Here is a 27,475-nt window from a genome sequence, read left to right on the forward strand (position 1 = left end):
TAAGATCTGCTTTCCCCGCATAGTCATAAGGCCGATTTAGAGGGTACAACTTTTACTTATGACTGTCGCATGCAATTTCTGGAGTGTGCACTGCTTGCGTCATTCAAAACATCGCACACAACTCTTGTCACTAAACATTGCCTATACCTACGATTGTCATAGGATTTTAAAACATGTTTTAAAATCCTACGACATTTTTTTTTGTGACGTACACGACAGTCGTAAGCGAGTTGAAGGTTTGATTTACACGAAAGAACTGTTGTAAGCTTGTCGCATGCGACAAAGTCGTATTGTGTAAATCGCCGTAAAGTTAATTGTCTCAGTTTCAAATTTACTATATATTAGTACAGTATATTTTAGACTTAGTGTAATGCTCAAGTTTGTTTTCACACAACTATGGAAGAAAACAAGGAAGGAATGATCCAGCGAGGGAAGACAATGTTAAACAAGATAGCTTTCAACAGTATTTTATTATTTCAAGCATTAAATTAAATTCCAAAGTTTGTATCTCTGTCTCTTTTTACATCTGAACTAACATAATTTAAAAACTGAAAAAAAAAAAAAATTCAAAGCCTGGCATCACTCTGATTAACATTATATAATGGAACTGGTTTCCACAATATAAAAAAATCAAAAACTACCACAGTGACTATAATGTCTCATGAAAAATAAACAGGCTGCATTAATTTTTGCATGATGACTTTGCTTTTAAGCTTTTATTCAAGAATCCTTTTGAGGGTCAAGACAAACGTACCTGTCCCAGAATGATTCTGCTGAAAATGGTGTTCTTATCCTTGATTTTAACTTCCAGATCCATAAATGTTAACTTGTTTGTGCTCACTTGGAAAGCATCATTTGTCCACAGACAACCTGAGAATCTGCAATTTACAATAATTACTTTAAGAATGGTGCCTACTTTTGTTACTACACATACGTTCTGCACATCTCAAGATACTCGGGTTTCCTATGGGTGGTGCCCACTAATGCAGGGACATTTTTGTGCAGTTTAAAACTATGCAGAGAAAGTAGAACTTAGCAAGTGCCCCTGGTATCCAAAAAGAAAACTGGGGGTAACCATACATTTTCAGAGATAACAAAGCTTCAATTTGGGAAAAAATGCCATACATTGCTTTGTATTTTACTGTTCTTTAGAATCATTGTTGCGTAACTTAATCTCTAAAAAATCCATGGTTACCCCCAATTTTCATTTTGGATTTCAATAACCCTTGCTAAGATCTGCTTTCCCCGCATAGTCATAAACCGCACAAAAATACGTCTTTATTAGTAGGCACTGTCCTTAAAATATACCGGTAGTGGTTGAATCTCATCAAGTAGAAATCTTTAGGGCCAAGTTTATATCTACAACTCACTGTTGTGAAAAGAAGTAAGAAAATCCACTCTTATGGCAGACCTTGGATTGGAGATTATTTTGTAGTAATAAAAATCTTTGACTTGAATGCTTTCAAATGATACTCAGTTACCTGTTGTAGCACTCCATTGGAATAGTCGTCTTCTTTGGCGGCTGGCACCACTCAAGCCTGCCAATCATACAAAAATACAACCACAAGACTTGCTCAATCCATATAACATATACTGTTATGAAGCAGGGCAAAGTGTGATTCATACAAAGAACAACAAGTAGAATAATTTTTTTCCTCATAAAATCAAAGGTCAAATAGAAGAAAGATCCTCACAGTTGCTACCGAACTTAAGCAGTTGGAAAAAGGAAGCCTGAAAAAAATTATTCAGGCTTGAACGGGATTCGAACCCATGACCTCTGCGATGCCGGTGCAGTGCTCTACCAACTGAGCTATCAAGCCAACTGGGAGCTGGTCATATTGTGTTGGTTAGTACACTGTACATGGTCAAGAGCATTGCTAAATTATTATTTCTACCAACACTGCAACATCCACAAACACTCTCAAGGTTTCAAGAGGTTATCCTTTAAACTATTTGTGAGTACAAGGTCTATGGTGTTAGGCTCATCTATGGTTTCATCTGTTCTACAAGAAAGTGCAGAAACCTTAGTGTAGGGAAGGGTTAGGGTACAAATTTTGTTTGGTAGACAATGTTTGAATGTTTAGAACTGAAAGGATCAAAAGACACGAATGTTACTTGTCAGCTTAAAACTTACACATCCACAGAAGTGTATGGAATGAGTCGTCCATTCCAGTAGCACTCAAATATTGGTCGGCTTCCTCTAGGTGCTCGACTGTCTCTTTCCACTGGCTCCACAAACTCCTCAACAGTTTCAACAACTAGGGACAGAATTCAAACCCAGAGACAAAGTTAATTGGGCATTGACATCAAAGACCAACTTCTTAAATTATATCTCCTGATGTTAATGCTGTTACCCCTAGAATGAGGAGATGACAACATTTTTGGATTTTCACGCCTTGTTAAGAGAGTTTCCATGGTAGGAGATCTAACCCTTAGTCATATTTATATTTTAGTATTTTAATTAAAATTTATTAATATACCAAGCCTTTTGCTGAACAATGTACCTGGAACTTCTCCTTCAAGTGTAGGGTAAGTCTCGCGATCATAGAGAAAAGGATGGTAGCGCAAAACACCTTCTACAATACCACCAGATTCTGCACGGGCACGGAACTCAAACACAGAAGCTGCAGTCCTGATGTACTGCGTCTGCATGTCATCATCAATATCTCGAAGCTCTATTCTCTTTGCCTGTTTTCCTTTCTCATGAAGAACAACCTGAACAGAAAAAAGAAAAAAATTGTGAATCATTTAAAGGGAACCTCTACGCTGACAACAAATTGACTGTAAATTGTCAGAAATAGTGTCTAAATGCCAAATTTTAGTTTAAAAAGTAGAATGAAGTGACATTCAAGTGTGCTAAAAATTAACATTTTCGCTGTTAAATTTCTCAGGCGCCGCAATTTTGGATTTTATGATTTTTTGGATTTTATCATTTTTATGGCCAAAATGGAACATGGAAAACCTACCTACAGCACTTGCTAGAACCGATGGGAGGTTTTTTCTTCTTAAATTGTAACTATGATATTAAGGATTACAAAATCTCTTCTAAGTTTTATTGTGAACTACTTTCTTGGTGGTCAGATTTTCGTGACTCGTTTGCCTCTCAGAGAGACTGGCAAAATATTATTTGGAATAATAAAGAAATTCGCATTGACAAAAGACCAGTTTTCTACAAAAATTATTTCGTGGTAGGATTGATCTTTACTCAAGGTCTACTTTTCAGTTTAAATATAGAAGACTCTTTTTGCCACTGGTCGCATGAGATTTCCAAAACTAACTTTTTGCAATGGGCTGGCCTTCGACATTCAATACTTTCTTCTTTAAAAATTACTTCTCCCTGTCTATCTACAGCCTCTCCATTATTTTCAATTGATGACAACATCTTTGATGTCACGAAAAAGAAATCAAAGGACTATTACTCATTACTTGCACGCAAAAAAGCACAGCCTCCTAATATTGTTCGTAAATTGCAGAATGATTTTAATTTCTCGTTTGATCAGCTGAGAGAAATCTTCACTCTGCCACATTCTGTTGTGCTTGAATCATACGTAAAAGGTTTTCAGTTCAAAGTGATCAACTCTATTTTATACACAAATTCTAAATTATATAAAATACAATGTAGGCTTCAAAACGGATGATCTGTGCTCGTTTTGCAAGGCAGAATCTGAAACCTTACACCACCTTTTGTATCAGTGTCCCTTTGTTAGACAGTTTTGGAATGATTTTCAAGATTACTGGCACCAACTCTCAAATCAGCAAATTCGTCTTACTCTTCAAGATGTTTTATTTGGAATTATAACTAAACCATGCCCTTTACTTAACCTACTGAATTATTTTATAATAATTGGGAAACTGTTTCTATGGGACTGTAGAAGAACCCAGATTCGACCCAAAATCCAAGGATTTCAAAGTAAAATAGTCATAAAATATGAAACCAAAAGAAAGATCAATAACACAAAATTCTTTAAGAAAAAGTGGGTACTATCCCCAGTTTAATGTGAAGAATTACATTACACATAAACTTTTGTGTGGTATTTTCATTCATAAGTGCAAATGTAACCTATCGTAAGTCTCTTTTTTTTTCTTTACTTCGTTAGTAACAGCTTTTAATTTAATTTTAATATTGCAACTATTGTGTAACTGTATATTGTAAGTGTCAGTAGAAGCATTTAATTTATATTGTTTCTATTATGATAGTATTAGTAGTAAATTTGAGTGGAATTGTAATTCATTGTAAGTCTAAAAAATAGTCATACCTTGTCAGTAGTAGCATTTAATTTAATATTGTAACTATTATTATTATTATTATTATTATTATTATTATTATTACTTTTTTGTAATTTAGGTTAGTATCTTAAGTTGGTATGGTTAGTATTGTAAGTAGAGTTTAGTGTTCTATAGTTAATAAAAAAAAAATATTAAAAAAAAAAAAAAAAGATTTTTTCTCCCACCTGAATGTCAATGTTTCTGAAAGGACTTGCTGTAGTTCCTCTTCCAACTTGGATGTCATTTCCACGTGGCCCATGAATGTAATAATGGTAAATATGCCTAAAACACAGTATAACAATAATTGACAATAGAAAACAGTGGTCTGAGTCTAATTGAACTGGATGCAACTCACTTCTTAGAATGTATCCACTACTCATTAAAGGTGATCTTGATGGTCAGTGTTTCAAGCAAATTATTGTACCCTGCTCATAAAATGCTGAGATTATCAAGCTGCATTCCAATATATTCTTAGTATGCCACATGTCTCACCATTACAGCATTCAACCAGTGTGTAATTATGGGAGAAGGACTTTTCTTTTTAGTGGCATGAAAATTTTTAATGAACTCCTGTTAAACATTGCAAATGCTGAAAGCATACACACTTTCTGCCGCCGAGCAAAACAATTTTTCTTATCATGACTTTTGATTATATATGTTTCCTTGTACAAATTTTATTATATTTTAGGCTTCTTAAATGATGTAATTTTAATTCTTTATGAATGTAATTTTTAAGATGCAGGGCCCCTGTGAATATCAGCCTTTGAGCTGAGTGGGCCACCCTGTTGAAATAAAGTTCTTACTAAAGTAACTTTACTTTACTTTACTGTCAGAGGTCATGGGCTCAACTAAGGGGATTTTTTATTTTATTTTTGCCCCGGCCGCATCAAAAATTAATAAAATTCACACATATTTCCTGAACAATCTAAATAACAATGAAACAACAACTGCATGACTTACGACAGTTGCCGGCACCAGTGTTTGAAATGTGTCTTCAAATACAAAATGTGTTCTTGCTTGATTCCTGTTATCACCACAGCAGTGAAGCTGTCTTTCTCTGTCTCCTCTCGCACAATTTGTTTGACGTTTTCTTCATCAGTAGGCACATGGGTGTGATCTCCAGCCTGATAAAGGTATCAAAGTTTAAATATTAGTAAAATAGAATCTGGGAGCTTCAGACTTGAACTGAAAGCCATTTCCCTGATTTAATCATGGCACCAATTTCACAAAGGAAATAATAACACACGCAAAGTGCCTTGTTCATTATGTAAGTGCATGGTTATTTTAAGAACAAAAACTTCTTGAGTGCTCTTACAAAAGATGACAACTACCGTATTTCCTCAAATAATAGCCGTCCCTCGATTAATCGCCACCCTCAAATAATCGCCCCCCCCCCCCCCCTTCTCCTGCCATTTTCTCTTTCTTTTATCCCCTCCCTCTCAAGTTAAAAATTGACATCTTGGGTAACAAACAAGCTTTCATTTAATTGTTCACAACTGAATGGCTACGAAAGCACCGTTTTTTTTAGGGCACAACCTCCTGTGAGAAATATTTCAAATAATCGCCTCCCTCGGATAATCGCCTTCCCTCGAATAATCGCCCCCTTTTGGTGCGAAGAAAGAAATAATCGCCCATGGATATTATTCAAGGAAATATGGTAAGTTTATTCCAAAGTTATCTGCAAAGTTTGAATATAACACTCCCTTGGCATAAGGATTTTATTTCTCTTTCAGGGGATGTTAAAGAATTTAAGGAGGGTAGTGGGTATTTATTTGATGTAAATTATACAATAATAATTATTATTATTAAAAACTGGATCATTGTATAATGCAATTCCAGGGATTTGATTGGCTTAGCGGCCATGGTATATGAGCCATTATACCATGCCCAAGAAATAGCAACCATTAAATTGGCTTTTGGTTGTTCTTACAAAGTGAAATCAGCAAGATGTAGCAATATTTCTCGTTTGTTTTTAATAAAACAATTATTCCACTCGCGCTTGTCGGATATGACATGATTATAGCCAACTCGGCGCTACGCGCCTCGTTAGCTATCTATGATCTCATATCTGACGCGCACTCGTGAAATAATTGTTAATTATACCCTGAAAAGTAACCTGGGATGCAGTGATACTGGGGGATAGTAAGTATGCTACTGCCTTAACTTAAGGACGGTGCCTACTATTGTTACTGCGCATATGTTCTGCGCATCGCGAGATACTCGGGTTTCCTATGGGTGGTTCCTACTTATACAGGAATATTATTGCGTGGTTTAAAACTATACGGAGAAAGCAGAACTTAGCAAATGCTTTTGGTATCTCAAAAGAAAATTGGGGGTAACCAGGCATTTTTCAGAGATAATTAAGCTTCAATTTAGGAAAAAATCCCATACATTGCTTTATATTTTGGCGTTTCTTAGATATATTATTGCTTAATTATCTCTGAAAAATGTGTGGTTACCCCCAATTTTCTTTTTGGATTCCAATAGGCCTTGCTATGATCTACTTTTCCCACATAGTCATAAGCCACATAAAAATACTTCGGTATTAGTAGGCACCGTCCTTAAATGTGTGGAACCATATGAATATAACAATGCTACTGTCTTACCCTTCTGTTCAGTATAGCGCCACCATAAATGGACTCTTTATTCTTTTCCCTGCGCTCAAATTCTGCTTGAGATATACACAGCTCATGGATGTCATTGCAATCCTTTGATTTTGTAATCATCTGAAATAAAACCCTTCAAATTAATAAAACCTGGATACAGTTTTTACGCTAATACATATAGGATGGAATAATAAGAAAACCCTACAGTCGGACCTCTTTATTACAGACACAAGGGGACAGGAATAAGTGTCCGTTTTATGGAGGTGTCCTTTTTAGAGAAGTAGCCTTTATATGGATTTCAGTCTCTCAAGGACTAGGTGAACTGTCCGTAATAGAGAGGTATCTGTAAGGAGAGATTCCACTGTATCATAATTTTATTTTCACTCTGAAAATAGAGCGTGAAGACATGTGTCCTATGATTTGAGCTGTCTAAAGGAATCTGGACCGATGCCTAGGTATACAAACCAAATGTAAATAAGCAAAAAGTTTTGAAAATCAATACAATTCAATCAATACATTGATTAAAAGCACCTACCTGAGTAGCATCACCAATAAAAAAGATTGCCTGCTTTCCACCAACACCAAAGTATGAAATATCACTATTTAATGACCTTGGAGCATCAGCCACACTAAGGAGATAACAAATATAATCTGAGCATGTGCTACAAAGCTGATATTCACATGATTACTTGACCACTGTGAGAGTCCAGGGGCCCGTTTCTCGAAAGTCCCGGTAACTTACCGGGCCCAATAAGTTTATTTTTAAATCTTTTTTCGCCGGTTGCAAAATGATTAAAGACATGGTACTTGGCCAATGTTTTCAGAGAATTATAAGATTTTAAAATTTAGTATTCAAAGCTAACACAAATTGACTTCTATAAGAAACATTTATCACCAAAATCAGTTATCGGGCCCGGTAAGTTACCGGGACTTTTGAGAAATGGGCCCCAGGCAAGTCAACCTTCTTTTTGGTAATGAACAAACCGGTTCTTGAAGCCCTGGCTCAATTCCAGACCATAAGAGAAAGATTGGATGCTGCTGTTCCTTGTAAACTTTGTTAAATTACATAATTCACTCAATAGCCATATCCTTTGGTAATGCATAGCTTCAGTAAGGGTGTAAGTCCCTAGATTATGAAACAGTTGTATATTTATGATGATACAGGACAAGCTCAGTCTTCAAATGCAGGGCTGGAGTGAGCGACCTATATGGGAAATGTTAGTGCGAGGTACATAGTGAAAAAATCACATTTTCAGTTATTGACATCTTCCTCTGCGAACTTTAACTGTAAAAAGCAACTGTTTTACCATCCAACTCTACTCAGCTATTGAAATAGTATTTGACTTACACTTTCTTTCCATTCCGACGATTGAACTTCGATAACCGGTAGATAGCCCAGTTGTTGAGTTCTTTTGATGTCATTCCAGCACCGTTGTCTAAGACACATACAACAGGCTTTCCAACAGAGTCGTCAAATAACTAACAAACACAACAACAGAAGAGAATATTAGTCTCTAAACCATGCTACCACCAAACATGCCTTAGCGCCAATCCTGTTTGGCTGGATATATATTTTACACACCAGGTGTTCTTACTTCTTCGTGGAAATGAAGAAAATATAGCAAAAGTGAATTTATCCTGGATTTGATTAATACACTCACTTTACAAACTTAACATGGGATGATATGAACCTCCCACTAATGCAAACTGAGCTAATTTTAATTTCTTAAAACTCATTTTACCCTTAAAAACTCAAACTTGCTTTTCCAAAGTGTAATGAGTCAAAAAATACTCAGATCACTGAATATATTAAATAGCAAGTGATAAGTCCACCATGGTTTTCTTTTGGTACAGTGTACTTTGTTTTATAGGCAAGTTGACCAGCAGGGGGCTGTTTCTCGAAAGTCCCGGTAACTTACCAGGCCTGATAGGTGTCTTTGATGATAAACGTTTCTTAACAGAAGTCAATCTTTGAATGCCAAATTTTAAAATCTTATAATTCTACAAAAACATTGGTCACGTACCATGTCTGTAAGCACTGTGTAATCAGCCAAAAAACATTTAAAAACATACTTATCGGGCCCGGTAAGTTACCAGGACTTTCGAGAAATGGGTCCCTGGGAATGTTATTTTGCCCAACAAAATCAATTTTTTTAAAACAAAAGTTAAATTAATTAAAACAATGTTTCTTCTCATTAAACTGTAATGCCAATTACACTGCCTTCCTTCTCAAACCTTAATAAAATCCCTGCATGGGATGATTTCAACTGGAACCTTACCAGTCTTATTTCAATTTTTCTTGCTCCTTCATTGTCTGCTGTTGCAGCCAATGCATTGTCCACAAGCTCTGCGAAAGCAAATGCTGAAATGCAACAAGCAAGAAATGGAGTTACGCTAAGGCCTACTCTACTTCTATCTCACACTGCTGCCTTTTAACTTTTATCTTGGTCTTTCAACCTACTGTCGCATGCATCTAAGCATGGACACGAGACAAAAAAAACGTGTTCTAATAGGGTGCCAGACATGACATGTTTCGTCACCAAACATTTGAAATTCGACAGCCATTACCCAAAATGTCGCGCCAGATCAGCGCGTTCCACTCATAAGCTTATTTCATTTTTCTCAACTTGCAGGCATATTTCTCGCTCAGAAACAGAACACTTGCCTCCAGAAAGTATTCTGAACATCTAAAAATGCAAGTGCAAACAATATTTTGTTGAGCAAAAACAAATCAAGTCAACAACAGCCGCCTACTTCAAACTTTGAATTTTTGGCACCAAAACATGTCATGTTTGCACCCAACTAGAACATGTTTTTCCCTCCCGTGTACACGCTTAGGTGCAACCAACGGTATTTAGCTTCTTCTGCATTTGCAGCAAACTTGCTACGGTTTGAACGATTTGAGGGGGACTGTGAAGAGGGCTCCATTTTAACATTTTGAACACAAAAGTCATACATTCTGTGTGATGGGAAGGTTAACAATGGGTTAATTTGAATTTGACCTCTCACTGCACCTGTTTAGCGACTGTGGATTGTATTGCAGGGCATTTTACTTGTATGTTTGGTTTTGCTTAGTTTAAAGACGGTACCTACTTTTGTTAAGCGCATATTTTTTGTGCATCTCCAGATACTCTGGTTTCCTATGGGTGGTGCTTACTAATACAGGGATATTTTTGCGTGGTTTAAAACTGTGCCGGGAATGCAGGACTTAGCAAAATCCAAAAAGAAAATCTGGGGTAACCATGCAATTTTTCCGAGATAATAAAGCTTCAATTTGGAAAAAATGCCATACATTGCTTTGTATTTTACTGTTTCTTAGAAATAATTAATCTCTACAAAATGGGTAGTTACCGCCAATTTTCTTTCTGGATTCCAAAAGCCCTTGCTAAGATCTGCTTTTCCCGCATAGTCAAAAACCACGCAAAATACTCCTTTATTAGTAGACAATGTCCTTAAAGGGGAAGTATCATGGGGTTTTTGATATCTTTTGTTAAAAATGATGAAATAAGACCTTCAATCAGCTACCAAATAATTCTAGAATGACGAGAAGAACGAAATCAACTTAATTCTTGAAAGAAACAACTTGTGATCTGTTCTAGCCCACTTTGGAAACAAAAATGGGAGAACTTGAAAAACATTAGCCTAATATTTTTCAAGTTTCAGTCCAAACTGGCCTACTCTGTCTCTGGCCAGAGGCACTAATCGACAGTTTTATTGCACTGGGGTGATAATTTTTAACAAACTTGACAATTGCTTTGTTGTTTCTGCTGACAGTCAAACATTTTTGGATTTTGAAATGACAGCAAATTTTCGTGATACTTCCCCTTTAAGTGCATTATAACCATTGGAACCTCTATAAACCGTAAAATGAGAAATGTAACCTCAGAGTTCCCTAACCCTAACTCTAACCTGACCACATACTTGCATGTGTACTAAAACACCCTGATTCGCACTTAGTGTAAGACTTGCTCATTAGTTTTTGGCGCGAAAGCAAACGCACGAAAGTTCTCAAACCTATGTTATGCAAATAAGGCTCAACTACTTAAACACTAGCGCGCCGCTTAGTGAAGCGCGTCTGCCTAAAGCCATGATGTGTCAAGAGTGTGGTTAAGCCTACAGAATTGTAAGTCATACATTTCCAGCGATCGTTTGCTAGTTCTTTATGACAAGTTTAGTTTTTCAAACAATATTGTTCTTTTCCTTTCAGTTTGACTATTGCTGTTAAATAGATGCAACTAGTGCAAGAATAAAACGCTCCACATTTCAATGACGCCCAGTAGCCTTCACATCAAGTAACGCTTCGCAACGAAAGCGCGAAACACACCCCATTCCATTACTAATTTTAATTGATTAGCAACAAAACAAAAGGTTTGACATCACAGAACACATTGGTGAACAGGTTGGCAGACGCATTCTTCATGGTAGGTGAAACAAAAGCCAAAAAGATGTCTGCTCTCACAGGCTGCCATATTTATGCATCCCTGTGATGATCAGCCATTATTACCAACATATGCTTACATAAATTTTGACTGTCTGGCAATGTTAGAGTGTCAATCAATCAATCAAGTGTCTAAACTAAGTTCAGTCTCCAAAAGGCTAAAAAATCAAAACAGCTACATTTGTACCTTTTTCGCATGTTTTTTTATTTTTGTCATACCTAATGTCATCAACACTTTTATCCAAGATCTGGGACGGTCGAAAAATAACGAATTGCCAATAGTATGGGATTTCCACAACAACCTACTCTAACGTAACGGTTACATAAGGTTTGGCATATATACAAAAGATTACATGTTGAACAATTAAAAAATGTAAGGTTTTAATACTCACGTAATGGATTTTGACCTTCACTGGCATAATACTCATACATTCCACTTTTGACCAGTGTGTCGTAATGAGGGATATACTCCACTCTCTCTTCAGTTGGAGCGCTAAGTTCTTGGTCAACTTGCTGCAAAATGTACAGTGTTTCATTGCCGTCGACAAGTTCCTCTGCGAAAGTGAAACAAATTTTCGCGCTGTATTAGCAATAAACGCTAACAAGGCATCCCTTAAAAAACTCAAAGAATTAATCATTTGTTTTTCAAATTAAGGAAATTTAGAGTTTTCAGTGGACGGTTGTATTCAAAATTCTCTACTCGCGCGCGTACCGTAAGTCTTGTCATCCAAGATTTCTTGTCGATTCGTGGTCACGATTACAAATTCTTCATTTCGTGGAATGTCGAAGGCCTGTCGAAAGATTTCCACATTTACCAGTTAACAAAACGTTATCTTAAGTTTTACACTAATAAGCATGAAAGTGGTAGGAAAACGTCCACTTACTTGTCGAGTCTTTTCTTTGAAAGTAGTAAAATTAAAAATGCCGCCTAACTGAATCTTCTCTTCCGGACGGCTCCCAGCTCGCCGATCGTACATAAAGACGGCGGCATCTTCTTCATCATGTTCAGAAGACGACGCTTCGTCTTTATTTGAAGATTTCATTGTCGCACAAAGAAGAAAAATGGAAAAACACTGACTTTTATAGCGTGAGGCTTCATGCACACGAGTACCACACGCTTTCCAAAACACCGATGCAGAAGTATTTCAATATAACGCATAGTTTAATTGGCTGAAAGAATCGTTATCCAAATTTGGAAAGAGTTTATCCAATCATAACTTGTGTAATAAGAAACATAGCTGGACAAGTCCCGGATAGCGACCGTGACCAAAATGTTCGCGCTACTTTCCCGCTAAAAGTTTGAAAGTTTGTTAATTTCTTTCAAACAGTGAACGAAACCATTTTTGTAAATTATTAAAAGATGTCCCTTCCTTATAAAACCTGATTTGTGTACAACATTTTAATTGTACAACACTTTTTGAGATTTTTCTAATCTGAGAAAGCGAAATCTAATGCGTGACACGGACTTTGCATGTAAATATTCTTGATACTAGGGTCTTTCACGGCAAAGCCACGAGGTGATCAACGAGATATAATTTTAATAAACTAAAAGAGGCACATTTTAATTCGAACATTCGTTACTACTTTGTCTTTCGTGACCAACCGGCCGAGCAAGAAACTGGATCAAGCACAAAAGTACCCACGTGACTTCCTGTTCTTTCTCTCCGCCATATTGAATTTCTTGAACAAAAGTTCAGTCAACGTGGCCTCCTTCAATTTGTATTTTTTTACAAATTGTAAGAACTCCACTCTGTAGTTTGCGCCTTATCCAGAGCCATAAAGAACTTGCGGATAAGATGAAACTGCAGGAGAGCGGCTATCAGCTGCCGTCTTTTCTTCCCCGTCTCTCTTACGAGAAACAAGACACGTTGCTAAAACTTCTTATTCTCTCCATATGCGCTGTTTTGTGTAAGTATTGAACACGCTACGTCTTGCAAGCTGTGGGATTTAGTTAGAAGGGTAGTAAATTACTCTAAAGTAAGCATAGATTAATATTCGATTGAATATATTTCTGTTATGGAAAATTGTTGTTAATATTTTGGTATCCTATCAGCTTCAATCAAACAACATCTGATCTAAGACTTACGATTAGACATCTATGTACGGTAGTTCATTTCCAGCCATAAATTATTTCAAATACTGAATTTTATTGTTTTTATGGCACTGCTCAGGTAATAACAATGGCTTAATATAAACCGCTACAATACCTCTGACCTATTATATTTTGTGTTTCCACTGGAAAAAAATACCTAGACTTTTATAACACTTTTTAAATTTCATTAATTTTTTTTGTTCTTTCTACAGCATTCTCTACTAGGTTGTTCTCAGTGTTGCGGTTTGAAAGTGTTATTCACGAATTTGATCCGTAAGTTTTTATGGCGATATTAAGGAAAACATTGACCCACAGTACAAAGATCAATACTGTGAATGATTGATATGTTTTGTCTAGACTTAAAATGTTCACTGTTTCATAATCCAAAATAGTTTCTTTTCTCTCCAAACAGGATACAATTGGTTTACTTTATCAAGTTCTAAACTAGAGGTTTAAAAAGCTTCAATTGCATTTTTTTTCACTTTTTGTTGTATGTTTAAATCTAACTCAAAGAGAATTGGACCACAAACACTCTTTTTTATTTTAGAATGTCTAATTTTGAGGCTGAGGCTGAACATTCTTATTATTACTGGCAATTTGAGCCTGAAAAGTTCTCAAGATGTTCTTAATTTATCTTTTATAGTATTTCAATAAATCTATGTGGCCGTGACCAAGACACCTATTATTTGGGTCAATTGGACAATACAGACTGAATTTTTTCATGTATTATTTTATCCGTATTTATACTGTTCATTTTAAAACTGTTTGGTTGGAGTAAAAATGTTCTTAACTGACTTTCAGCCTGGGCGATGGGCAATACTAAGACGTATGTTCTTAAATTTTAGTTAATCTCAACCTCAACGTTCCTATAAAACAGGTTCTTATGTATAAAAAAAAGTGTAATGTAGATGTGGGACTCAGTGGTTTCCTGTGACCACCACCTGATTTCAATGCCCATGGGAATAAACCATAACCAGTAAACTGTTTTGCATTCGCTAAAACCAGCTGCTTAAATAAAACTTTGTGATTTATGCGGTAGTATTTAGACCTCATTTCAGGGGTTGAATGTGCTTCAAGATCAATTTTTCTTTGTTGTTTTTTATTTTATTGTAATACCCCTAAATTAGTAATAGTTAAAAAATCTTCTTGAATAAAATATTGATTTGTGCCAGCAAACTGAGCTCTTAAAAGAAGTCTGATGAATTGACAATAAATAGGAAAAAAGGACACAGAAGGGCATGCCATACCTCTAATATGTGTTTATTGGTAGTTTGATTGCAATTATGGTGTTGGAAAATTGTTGTAAAAATTACTAACTTTCTGTTATGTCACTTTGTATACCACCCTTAATGGAAATACTTGAAAGTTTTTTTTAAGACGCCAAGGAAATTATCATTGTAGAGAACATCATAATAACAACCTCGCTTTTTTTTGTCCAGGTACTTCAATTATAGAACTACAAGATTTTTAGCTGAAGAAGGCTTCTACAAGTTTCATAACTGGTTTGATGACCGAGCATGGTACCCACTGGGAAGAATTATTGGTGGCACAATTTATCCAGGTAGAGAACAAGATTTTGAATCCTCTTTGTAATTTTTACTAACCTTTTCAACTGGCAACTGAATACCTGGGTAGATTTGTGACTTATGTAAAATTTTAGTTTTTGTTTTCTTCACATTTCCCTCATTTTTTGGTATATGGCTTCATCAGTAGTTAAGATAAAAACCTACCATCAACCTAAAATTCAACAAGGCTCTTATGTTTCACCCTTTCAATAATATTATTGGTTGAGGGCATAACCACTGAATAGTGCAGGCATTTTCTTCCATGATCATGCAGTAGGTGGTTTGCAACCAATCTCTAGAGATCCAAAAGACAATGGTGTGGCAGCCATGTTGGATGACAGAACCTTTTATTTTGCCATCCAACATGGCTGCCATGCAATTATCTTTTTGAATCTCCAGGGATTGGTTGCAAACCATCTATACTGCTCTTGTGGCAGATGTGATTTTGGGTGCCTTCCATTCAGTACAAAAAAAACAAAAAATGCTGGTTTGATATTCAGAAAATTTCAGGTATTTTATACTCAAAACAGTATTTTCTGCCTAGCTGCACCCAGCGGGGCAAAATGTTGTTTTATTCACCATTCTGTATCCCAACTAAAAACACACTTCAGACAAAGTGGCTAAAAGGTACAGAAATTCTCACTTTCCAAACTTCCAGAAAGTTGAAAAATTTGAGGAGTACACCTAAATTTCCAAAATTCTTTCCTGTAAATTTCTTAACTCCAACAACGTTGAGATTTTTGGATGACTGGAAAACTCCATTGTGTAAGTAACTTAATTAATAATGTTTTAAAGGGAACCTCCACTCTGATAACAAATGGACAGTAAATTGTTGGAAATGGTATCTAAATTCTAAATTTTAGTTTAATTAAAAAGTAGAAATAACATTTAAATGTGCTAAAAATTAGACATGATTGTGGCCATCTTGGATTTCATGGCGTAATATGGTTGCTTTATCGTTTCATACAAAAGAACTTCTGCTTGCTGACAATAACGGCAACTGTATGAAGTCATAAAATCCAAAATGGCGGCGCCTGGGAAATCTAAAAGTGAAAATAGGTGAGAATCAAATTCTGTTTCGTCTGACACTAAAATCTTATTTCCATCTTTTCCAACAAAATTTGAAATGAGATTGTATATCAACAATTTAACATTAATTTATTTCAAGAGTGGAGGTTTCCTTTAACTCTGTTTATTATATAGCTGAATTGTTCACTGGGGTTGCCCCCATGTTGACAATATCAAAACTCTAATTGCAAGTTCCTCTGGTAACTACACCTGGTGGGGAAAAGAAGCCTAGTGACTAAATACATTATTATTGTTATTATAAGTTGAAAACAAGATCTTTCTAGACGGGGTGGCGATGGGCTGGGGATAGAGTCCAAACAAAATATTTCACCTCCTGATAAAGAAATGTTTTATTTGTTGTAGGTCTTATGGTAACATCGGCAGTACTGTATCATGCGATGAATTTCTTCCACCTCACCATTGATATCAGGAATGTGTGCGTCTTCCTGGCTCCCTTGTTCTCATCATTGACAACACTTGTGACTTATCATCTGACTAAAGAACTCAAGGTAGGTGATACTGAAATTTAACAACTTCAGGCTTGTGTATATTGAGTATTGTGTAATTCCAGAAAAAAATCCATACCCACCCACCCCACGGAAGGTTATCGGAAATTCCTTGGGGGAGGGTGGTCTTAAAAGTCAAAATTTTAGAAGCAAAGTATAAAGCTCAACTGGAATTTCCTGAGGGGGAGGTGGGGTGCAAAACAAAAAATCTTCTGTGGAGGGAGTATGGATATTTTCTGGAACTGCACATTATATCTGACAGTGGAATATCACGCCTTCAACACCCCTTGATTGAGCTGCCAGCTTTTGAGGTCCAACAAAGGCTCCCATTTTGAATTCAAGTGCATAAGACATTGTTCTTACGTAACTAATATTAATAATGTATTTTTCCCTTTAGGATGCCAGTGCTGGATTGGTAGCAGCTGCAATGATCTCCATTGTTCCTGGTATGATATCATTGCAATTTTTCATTTATTCTTTTACCCTTGATGTAACAGCATAGATATTTTCTCACTGTTTTCTGCGTACTGTGTATTTCTTGTGGTACTCATTAGAAAAATTTGTTCAAGGGCAGTGTCTTCTAATAATACAGAAGTTTTTTTGACAGTTTATGAATATGCAGGAATAGTAGGTCATCCAGATCTTAGCCAGAATCCAAAAAGAAAATTGCGAGCAGTGCATTTTTAGAGATAATTATTATAAAGCGACAATAATACATTTATTCCAAAAAGCTGCAAAATACAAAGGGATGTATGGCATCTTTTTCATATTGAATCTCAATTACCTCTTTTTGGATACCAAAAACCCTTCTAAGATGTGCTTCCCCCCCTAGTTATAAACCATGTAAAAATATCCCTGTATTAGTAGGTGGCACCTACAGGAAACCTGAGTTTCTCAGGCCATTCCGTATCCGCAGTATTTACATGTAGGCATTTTATCTTGATGAGCTGTATGATTGATCCAGTGTTTATTGTATAGAGAAATTTGACACTGGTCAGTGTTGGGGTCTGAAGGTGTGGGCGTAAGGTGACGTTACACTGTGCACTGTGTCTTGCATTGGTCAAAATTGTAATGAAAAAAATTTGCTGCAATGGTTACAAGTTGTGTTTGCATATTGTATAAACAGCAATTCTCAACAAGGTTGTAACTTGTTTCAAGGTGAACCTCTTCTGTGTGACATACGTGCATCAGTTCATGTCAGTCCTTTGCAGTAAACTATGGGAGGATAGTGTGAGACATTGTGTACTCAAATAATCATCGTGCTATAGAAAATGGGTTGAGCCATGCTATGTAGGATGAGAACGACATACAGTGTGACGTTTACTTTCTCTATTTAGGTTACATCTCACGTTCTGTTGCTGGATCATATGACAATGAAGGCATTGCCATTTTCTGCATGCTGCTTACATATGCCCTTTGGATCAAATCTGTCAAGACTGGCTCACTGTTTTGGTCAACATTGTGTGCCCTGGCTTATTTCTACATGGTGAGTTTAGTTAACACCTGTTTCACCTTATTGTATCAGTTCCTTCTTATGCAGAAAAGTAAAGAGAGTATAGAAGATGATCAACTCATTTTGTCATTATTGGGTGTGCTGTCCATTTGAAGGAATGATATTCAAGGATTCCTATTTTTTTAGTTTCTGGGTAAAGGCTCTTTGGGACACATTTGCCTTTTTAACTCGTGAATGCGTGCATGCGCAATGAGCGAGTCATAGCGATGGTGCGGTTTCACTTCGTTGGTTGGTTGGTTCAGTGTTAACCTTCGGGCATGCACAGTGAATGAGTTTTAAATTCAATTAGTGGAAAAACCGCGAAAATTTTTTGTTGACGGCGCATCAGGATATTCTTATTCAATCTGTAGAGAAATCAGAGCAAAGTCAAGTTTTTTTCAGTTTTTCAGAAAGTCCGGAGTCGTAAACTCAATATCAGTGAAAAAAAGAATACGTAACAAGAAAATTTTTTTCACAATGCATTAGGATAATTCAGTCTGTAGAGAATATTTGACAACCATTTTAGTGCAAGAATGAAGATTTTTCGTTGAACCTGAGCAAAGTTATAGGTTTTTTCGTTTTTTCACAAAGTGCGGTGTCTTAAATTCAATTAGTGAAGTGTCAGCATGAACTTTGAATTAAAAAACACGTGAAAATTTTTTAATCGGGACATGAGAATAACCTTATTCAGCGAGTAGGGAATAAGTTTACAATCATTTTTTTAGTACAAGAATGGTTATTTCTCGTTACATTGGGCAAAGATATTAATAATATATCTTTTAGCTTTCGAGGAAGTGTCCATAGCCATCTTAATTTCAATTACTGATGTGTCATCTGCATTCATGAGTTGGCTCTCAGGGGCCTTTGATTCCTTCTCTGTAATTGGGAAATGCGATTTTTGCAGTTTCATATTCTTAGAACTAAACGAAATGTGTACCAGTCATTGAGAAGAAACCAGATGGTTGCCCTGTAGTTGAAAATGTATTCTCAAAGTAAGGATGTTATGATCATCACTGGTTTTGTTGTCATGATAGGAATGAATTTATTTTTATCTGCAGGTTTCCTCTTGGGGTGGATATGTGTTTCTGATCAACTTGATTCCTCTCCATGTCTTGGCCCTCATGGCGACTGGAAGATTTTCACACAGGATCTATGTTGCATACTGCTCTGTAAGTACAAGTTGTATTGTAATTGTTATATCGAACCTGTGTTGAAAATAACAATTGTGCCATACTTATAAAATGTAAGCCAAAGTTTTCTATTTATCAACAAGTTTTGTTTCATTTTTTTTTAACAGGTTTACTGTTTGGGAACCATATTGTCGATGCAGATCTCATTTGTTGGATTTCAACCTGTGCAGTCCAGTGAACATATGGCTGTAAGTCAAGTTCTTTTCACTTGGTTGTTCATTTCATCTTTATTATTAAGTACCATCTTAAATTTCTGGAAGTGATGGCTCTGGAAATTGGTAAAAATCCCTGATTTTGTATCCAATAAGCAGGTGAACGATTGATTTCTCTCTGATGTACACATAGACCTGACTTTTTGAGACACGATTTTCCTTTCACGTTTCACCCATTATTGGACAGCAGGGAAGGAAACTAGCATATCAAAGGGCCTCACAGAGTAAAGACTCACTTCTCTAAACATAAAAAATAAGTTAATAAAGGTGTCACTTCTGTGAGTATACCGACAGTTTTCAAACAATGATTTGCTTGTTATGATCTGCCTTTAAGGCTTTTAAAACCCATCATGATTTCCCAAAGATAGAATATTTTGAAGGTGGTTCAACAGTTTTTTTTTTCTTTAAATTTTTTCCTTCGGGAATAAGGCATTCACTTGTTGAGCTCATTTCATTGGCAAATTACTTCAACATTATCTATAATGAGTGAATCATATCTGGTGAATTAAATTTCACAACAGTGAAATTGGCTGTAAATAAATTATGTTGAGTATAATGGTAGGTGTGTGGACAAACAGTTGAATGGAAAAGATGTATTAAGTGTATTTCAAAAACACATTAATAATTCATACGCCCATTGACCAATCAATTGATTGATAAAATATCACGGTGGTTTTAAAACCCGATAAAACCTCCTCCTTATTACTATGCAGTGTTTAATGTTTTTCTCGTATGCTAATTTCCAACGTTCACAAAAGCATCATTGTTATGAACTCTCTTGACACATGCTTTTCCAGGAATGTTTTTGAAGCCATTCAAAACACTCGCAGCATGTGTGTTATCGGGTCTAAACCACTTGGCTGCTCCTCGTGGTTTTACATCCTGATAAAACACTGCTGTTCGTGTTTTAAACATTATGTAATTTCCATAGACCCATTCGGCTAACGCAATGTTGTACCCAATTCAAATCCTTTGGGCATAAAATGTTTTGTTCTAAGTATTTCCATATCATTTAAATGTGAATGCTACATTATAATGCAAATGCAATAAACAAAGAATCTTAACCCCATGGGATCTGAATTGGGTACAACATTGCGTTAGCCGAATGGGTCTATTCCCAATCTCCTGTAAAAGAAAAACTTCACCATTTGATTCTGGGTAATTCTTTTTTCTCTTCTCGAAAGAAATACCCATCTCTCTGCCCCAGTCTCTTTTGGTAAGAACTGACACATAGTAACCTTGCAAAATTAACAGGAGCACGTTTCTTGTAAAATCCAAAAGCGATACAGTACCTCTTGTCACATGTATAATTAATTAACAACTCTTCTTTCTCTGTAGGCATTTGGTGTGTTCGGTCTGTGCCAAATCCATGCCTTTGTTGACTACGTCCGTGCTCGTATGCCCAAAGAACACTTCCAGCTCCTATTCAAGAGTGTGGTGTTGATTGCAGCGGTTGGTGTCAGCACTGTGGGTGGAGTTCTCACCTTCACTGGTAAAATCTCTCCCTGGACTGGACGTTTCTACTCTCTGCTGGATCCATCTTACGCCAAGAACAACATTCCCATCATTGCGTCTGTTTCTGAACATCAGCCGACAACATGGTCTTCATTCTACTTTGATCTGCAGCTGATGGTGTTCATGTTCCCGGTGGGATTGTACTATTGCTTTTCCAAGCTCACCGATGCTAACATTTTTATCATCATGTACGGTGTTACTAGCATCTATTTTGCAGTAAGTAGAGATAGGTCCTTGTTAATGTGATAAATAAGCTGGACGAGAAGAACCTAGTTTAATGGCCTTAGCTTCCACAAGTCTCCTGTAGCTCCAACGGATACTGGATTTCAAAAAGAAAATTGGGGGTAACCACACAGTTTTTAGAGATAATTAAGAAACAATAATTCTGAGAAGTGCTAAAATACAAAGCAATGTATGGCATATTTTATCAAATTGAAGCTTTATTATCTCTGTAAAATGAATGGTTACCCTCAGTTTTCTTTTTAAATACCAATGGCACTTGCTAAGTTCTGCTTTCTCTAGATAGTTTTAAACCACACAAAAATATCCCTGTGTTAGTAGGCACCACCCATAGGAAACCCGAGTATCTCAAGATGCACAGAATGTATGCACAGTAACAAAAGTAGGCACTGTCCTTGATTTTGCAATGGAAGGATTACTGCAAGAAATTGCCTTTACAGTGGTGTACAGAACAATGGCTATTATATGATTTACTTCAAATAAATTACAAATGTTTTGCTGGTTATATTTTAGGGTGTGATGGTTCGTCTGATGTTAGTGTTGGCTCCAGTGGCTTGTATTTTGTCTGGAATAAGTGTGTCCACGGTACTCACTACTTACATGAAGGTAAGCTACAGTCTTCATTTCTTCTTTTTGCTTTCATCAATCCCTCTTTTTCTCAAGGATACGTGTAGTTAATCTGAAGCTCAACTTGTCCTGTCAAGCTTCGTGTGCAACCAATTTTTATTCAAACTAGCATCTTTCTCAGTTCTTTTAACTCAAGCTGTGATTCAAGCGATAAATCAGGTTTAAGGTATCAGTTTAAACAGACCTGAGGAGTGTTAAATAAACATCAAGAACTGTAACTCATTCATAATGGGAATTTCACAGACAAATGGGAACTACTCATACGGCCGACAAACAGCTGACAGTTGGATGACAATCTTACCAAACACTTTCACGAACTGTTGGTAAACTGTCGGTCAACTGTTGTCCGTTTGTCCGCCGACTGTTGGTCGTTTGTCGTTTGTCGGTCAACAGTCGGTAGTGGGGGGCTGTTCTTCACAATTACTTAAGTTTGTTTTACTGAAAGCCATTTCTTCAGGTTATGTATTGTGACAGCTTCATGGGGTAAAAGGTTCTTGTCGTTCTTCGTGTTGTTGTTGTTGTTGTTGTTCTAGTTCTATGACCTAATAAAGCAATGGAATCATCATCTTTTGGTAGAATTTGGATGTTTCCCGCCGTGACCGCAAGACAACAAAGAAGACAGATCCAACTTATCCAATCAAGAACGAAGTTGCCACAGCGATGGTTGGCCTCATGTCATTATTGCTCATTACTTACACATTCCACTGCACCTGGGTCACTTCTGAAGCGTATTCGTCACCATCAATTGTGCTTTCCGCCAAGCAACACGACGGCTCCCGAGTCATCTTTGATGATTTCCGTGAGGCTTACTATTGGCTCCGACAAAACACTCCTGAGGTAGAATAATGAAAGTAGTCATTCGCACTTAGGTTTTTAAAATAATTTGTTCGTTGCAATTTTTGCAGGGTCCAAGGCAAGACTATCACTTCTATGAAAAATTAAAGAAATATTTATTTTTTTCTGTTTCCTTTTTTCTTTTGGGAGGGGGGGAGAGGTTGGGAGGGAGTTAATTGCTCATGTTTTCGTGCGTTCCTTTAAATCTGCAATAATGTATCACCTTCAGAAGCATTTTCTGCAAAATTTACTTCCTGACTTAAAATCAAAAACATTTATGTTGTATCAGTTAAGTTATTAAGTCCAACTGTTAATAACTTGACCCTTACGATTCAGTCGCTAGAATCTCAAGACTTCAATCTGTCCAAAAACCGAAATATTTCTAAACAAAGTAATAATATTTAATATTTCTACTGCGCAAAATAACATGTAAATATGATGCATTGTATTGCATTGTAAATACATCCGTTCTCCCCCCACCCCCAGATAAAAGAACTCCCCGATATGTGAACTAGGAACAACGAAAAACTCACCGGAAAAAAAAACATTGTTATCCAATTTCAGGACTCTAAAGTAATGTCTTGGTGGGATTACGGCTATCAGATCACTGCCATGGCCAATCGAACAATATTAGTGGACAATAACACCTGGAACAACACGCACATCTCCCGGGTCGGACAGGTAAGATCGCTAAGGCTAGCCTGACAATACTGTTTGACGTCCGTCAAATTCTTTATAACAGACATGTGTCAGCGGGACCAAGATTGGTTGTCCTCAACAGCGGGAGTTATTTTCATGAATTCTTTGTGGAGATCTCTCACTGTCCGTATTTTTAGGGTCCCTTTAAGTAGAGTCAGCAAGGTGAGAGTCGACTATATAAGCTATGTAGGTATGTAGGTATGTGCAGTCCCAATTGGTATGATTGTTAACCCCCAATATCAAAGAACAAATTCTCCCATCTTGTCCCCATAGTTTTCCATATGTTCTTATAAAAGTACAGGGGAGAAGCTATTAAAATATCAAGAAAATCCACCTCGGGTGATCATATCTATAATTCTCATGACTTCAGGGGTTGAATAAGCATCGATATTACAAGGAGAAAGTTGATGCTGATCACTGTTATGGCCTAAAGGGTTAAAACCAGTTTGACCTAAATTGGGAATTTTTTCGTATTGGTCTTCAAATGATTAGAAATCTATGTCGTTTGACCAGAAAGAGGCAAATTATTTTACAGGTTTAATGTGAAATAAGCGATGAAAATTCATTTAATTTGAGTTGAAATACGTTTACTGTCCTATTAAAATTGTGACAATAACGGATATAAATTGTAGCTATATGACATTAGTACTGGTCCATATCTAGTACCTACAGTTCTGTATCACATGGTCTGTAGGTCTCGCTTGTGGACGACACAAAAGCCTTCATTTCAAGTCTGATAGTCCTCTTGTGTTTTGTTCATTTGGTCTCTGCAATGAAGGCAACACTTTCATCTCTGAAGCAGTCCATTCTTTCTTTCAAAGCTGTTGAAAGAAATGAGAATGTCTTTACCTTTAAAATACAACTACTTTCTTCTGTTAGTTACAGTGCGATTTGCCTTACCATGGCCACCCAACAAACTTTTTTTACAAGTTAGCCAATCAGGATATGCGAATTTAATCAACAGTCACGCCTCATTGCAAAGTCCAACAGGCAAGTGACACAACAACGAATTATTGAAATCATGTCGTTTTGCATTTAATGAACAAGGAGGAGGATATCCTGATTGGCTAACTTGTAAAAAAAAAGTTTGTTGGGTGGCCACGGTAAGGTGCGTCGCACTGTAATCGGTCAATGCTAATTGTCATGTAATCTTTAAACTTAGTCTTTGTTTTGTGAGTTTTTGTGTGTTATTGAATATGTTTGTCTTTAGTACCTACTCTCCTTCACAGCCGTCATTTGAGCACGTTGCGTGACAAGCCCAAACGACAGTTGCGAAGGAGACAGTTTAGTACCCGACCCTAATAAAAAATTATATGTAATCACTAAGGATGGTTGTCCAGCTTCTAATTAGCCCATTATGGATATTCTAGACAGCCATGTACTCATTTTTATTTTATTTATCTTAATTTTGTAACATAATTCTTTAATTTGGGTACGAATAAAGTTGTTGTTGTTGTTGTTGTTGTTGGACAAGAAGCACTGCAAGGGGGCTACATTTCACGATGATGATGATAATGATGATTATGTGTTGATCATTTTAGGCCATGGCGTCGAGTGAGGACAGAGCGTATGAAATCATGCGTGAACTTGACGTGAATTATGTGCTGGTCATATTTGGTGGTCTGACCGGATATGCGTCAGATGGTAAGTTAACTTACTACTCCATCCGCCTAAGATCTTTGTTTCACAATGACCGAACTTTCTTTACGAAACCTGTATGTCCCCATACATAACGTACCTACCGCCTTGCCTCGTTTGACCGCTGACCGCTATGTTCGCATCGATTCCTTAGCTTTGTTTTATCCTTGTTGCAGACATTAACAAGTTCTTATGGATGGTGCGTATTGGCGGTAGCACGGAAAAGGGCCAGCACATCAAGGAGCATGATTACTACACCTCCACTGGCGAGTTCCGTATCGACAAGGGTGGTTCCCAGGTCCTGCTCAACTGCCTGATGTATAAAATGTGTTACTACCGCTTTGGGTCCGTTTACACTGAGCAGGGTGAGTTTTGCCTTCCCTCCGCCCTAGTGATCACACTCAGTGAATTTGAGACTGTAAAGGCCGATTTAGACGGTACAACTTTTGCTTACGACTGTCGCATGCGATTTCTGGAGCGCGCGCTGCTCGCGTCATACAAAAAATCGCACACAACTCTCGTCATTCAACATGTCTATAACTACTGTTGTCGTAGAATTTTAAAACATGTTTTAAATCCTACGACATTTTTTGTGGCGTACACGACAGTTGTAAGCGAGTTGTAGGTTTGATTTACACGAAACAATTCGTGTCGTAGGCCTGTCGTAAGCTTGTCGCATGCGACAAAGTCGTACCATGTAATGGCCCTTCAGATGGTCATGTTTTTATTGTTTTGTTTTGCTTTCCCTTTTTTGTAGGAAAACCAACTGGTTATGATCGTGTCCGTAACGCTGAGATCGGCAACAAGGTATTTGATTCTTTGTCAGTTTCGATGTTTCGAACATGCAAGACATTTAGAATTACGTTTCCGGTAAATGGTAGAAATGACCACGTGACCATGCTTACCCCATATTTTTTAACGGTATAGTTTTGTACCCTGAAGAAGGCAGCATTGCCGAAACGTCAGTTGAAACTCTCTTACAGCGTCGATTTTATAATCTTAAAATTCTCATTAATTAACTACGCTGCGTAGTATTTCAATCTTTATTCCATATTTGCCGCGCGTTGTTTTTAGTTTCTTAGTAAAATCGAGTAGTTTGGCGTTAGCATCAAAGGCCAAAATTCGTTTGCACTTTTCTCATCTTTGTATTCTTTTATTTCAAGAAAACATAAACGCGAATCTCACGTTTGCCGTAAAAGCGATTCTAAATCTCTTTATTATTATCGAGCAGAGGAATACAATTAAGTGACAAGTGTTTTGGCAATTGACAAAGCTACCATAAAACTGTCCTGAAATATACTCTAACATTTAGAGCGGTTTTCAATTGAGTGTCGAAAATAATTTCGCGTTTGCTTTGGTTTTGCATTACTACGCTCTGTGATTGGTTGACAAAACTCGCGCCACTTTCTCAACCAGTGGGAATCCAAACCAAAACCAATCGTGTTTTCGCCGCACGCGTTTTCCCGCGCTTGGCACCGGTTGCATGCATTTGCTTCGAACTCTGATTGGCTCGTTATGTTGTTTACATCTGTTGTGATTGGCCAGAGCAATTACTTTGGTTTTACGACACTTGATTGAAAACCGCTCTATCAAGCAGAGGAATACAATCAAATGAGAATGCCAATTAGCAAAGCTACCATTTAAATGTGCTCCAACATTTCTTGTATTCACTGACTGTGACATGGTTTTCCTGTTGCAGGAATTCGAGCTTGACGTGTTAGAGGAAGCCTACACCACAGAGCACTGGCTTGTCAGAATCTACAAAGTTAAAGACCTGGAAAACAGAGGCTCCTAGAGTTCACAAGCCCATTTTTTAATACTAGTATTGTATAAGATGCTAATGCGTCTAACTATTTCAAGTGCGCTAGTTGTTAGAAAATTTTTGAGCAACGAGTGAATAAAAACGTAAATTTAATTATTTTGTACCGGTTTATTTCATCGTCTCCTCTTGGTAACTCCCTTTGCTGTGTAGTTATTCTAAAATTACCACCTTTTCTCAACTAACACAGGCAAAATTATTTTCTCGCATTCAAAAATGCATTAATAATTCATAAGCCCATTGACCTATCAAATGGTCAATAAAACATCACGTGCAGTGGTTTTAAAACCCGATAAAACCTCCTCTTTATTAGTATGCGGTGTTAAATGTTTTTCTCATATGCTAATTTCCAACGTTCACAAAAGCATCATTGTTATGAACTCTATTGGCACGCTTTTCCAGGAATGTTTTTGAAGCCGTTCATAAACTCCCCTTGCTATCTAGTTGTTTAAAATAAGTGCATCCCTTCTCTCAACTAACACAGGCAATATTCTTCTCTCGCTACCATAAGGTAGTTCTAACCTTTGAAACTGTGGATGAAATTTTAACGTAAAAATTTTCACAAAGGCTATTTAGGAGTAATGTCCATGATGCCTTTTTCTTTCAATTTTTTGCGAATGAAATTTTATTTTTCGGAGGAGATAATTTTTCTTGAAGGATTGGTAAAA

The 27,475-nt window shown here is 36.8% G+C and overlaps 2 protein-coding genes across 3 annotated transcripts in view; one reads left to right on the forward strand and one right to left on the reverse strand.

Moving 5' to 3' along the window:
* LOC146480748 (structural maintenance of chromosomes flexible hinge domain-containing protein 1-like) overlaps positions 1 to 12,439 on the reverse strand; it is a 44,921-nt gene extending 32,482 nt beyond the window's left edge. The window contains exons 1-13 of one of the 2 annotated variants that reach the window (XM_085109091.1): positions 12,195 to 12,439; positions 12,023 to 12,101; positions 11,703 to 11,864; positions 9,152 to 9,234; positions 8,221 to 8,351; positions 7,408 to 7,501; positions 6,873 to 6,992; positions 5,227 to 5,390; positions 4,452 to 4,548; positions 2,505 to 2,715; positions 2,135 to 2,258; positions 1,482 to 1,538; positions 755 to 878 (exon numbers count right to left, since the gene is read on the reverse strand). In XM_085109091.1, the coding sequence (XP_084965217.1) occupies positions 755 to 878; positions 1,482 to 1,538; positions 2,135 to 2,258; positions 2,505 to 2,715; positions 4,452 to 4,548; positions 5,227 to 5,390; positions 6,873 to 6,992; positions 7,408 to 7,501; positions 8,221 to 8,351; positions 9,152 to 9,234; positions 11,703 to 11,864; positions 12,023 to 12,101; positions 12,195 to 12,353 (1,605 nt within the window). In that variant the 5' untranslated portion in view covers positions 12,354 to 12,439. Of the gene's footprint in view, positions 1 to 754; positions 879 to 1,481; positions 1,539 to 2,134; positions 2,259 to 2,504; positions 2,716 to 4,451; positions 4,549 to 5,226; positions 5,391 to 6,872; positions 6,993 to 7,407; positions 7,502 to 8,220; positions 8,352 to 9,151; positions 9,285 to 9,333; positions 9,357 to 11,702; positions 11,865 to 12,022; positions 12,102 to 12,194 lie in introns of those variants that run through there. The other variant, XM_085109092.1, reaches the window with a different exon arrangement.
* A 516-nt stretch (positions 12,440 to 12,955) lies between these two features.
* Positions 12,956 to 26,903, forward strand: LOC146480749 (dolichyl-diphosphooligosaccharide--protein glycosyltransferase subunit STT3A). The gene is made up of 16 exons (XM_085109093.1): positions 12,956 to 13,218; positions 13,615 to 13,675; positions 14,842 to 14,963; positions 16,399 to 16,544; positions 16,939 to 16,987; positions 17,879 to 18,027; positions 19,092 to 19,202; positions 19,331 to 19,411; positions 20,774 to 21,166; positions 21,704 to 21,796; positions 22,394 to 22,654; positions 23,216 to 23,332; positions 24,892 to 24,994; positions 25,165 to 25,353; positions 25,746 to 25,795; positions 26,688 to 26,903. Exons 1-16 carry the CDS (start codon positions 13,107 to 13,109, stop codon positions 26,781 to 26,783), a joined length of 2,133 nt encoding a protein of 710 aa, XP_084965219.1. The 5' UTR covers positions 12,956 to 13,106; the 3' UTR covers positions 26,784 to 26,903.
* The last annotated feature ends 572 nt before the right edge of the window (positions 26,904 to 27,475 follow it).

Source organism: Pavona decussata, unplaced genomic scaffold (genome assembly GCF_977016875.1).
Source record: "Pavona decussata unplaced genomic scaffold, jaPavDecu1.1 SCAFFOLD_52, whole genome shotgun sequence".
Taxonomy (NCBI): Eukaryota; Metazoa; Cnidaria; class Anthozoa; order Scleractinia; family Agariciidae; genus Pavona; species Pavona decussata.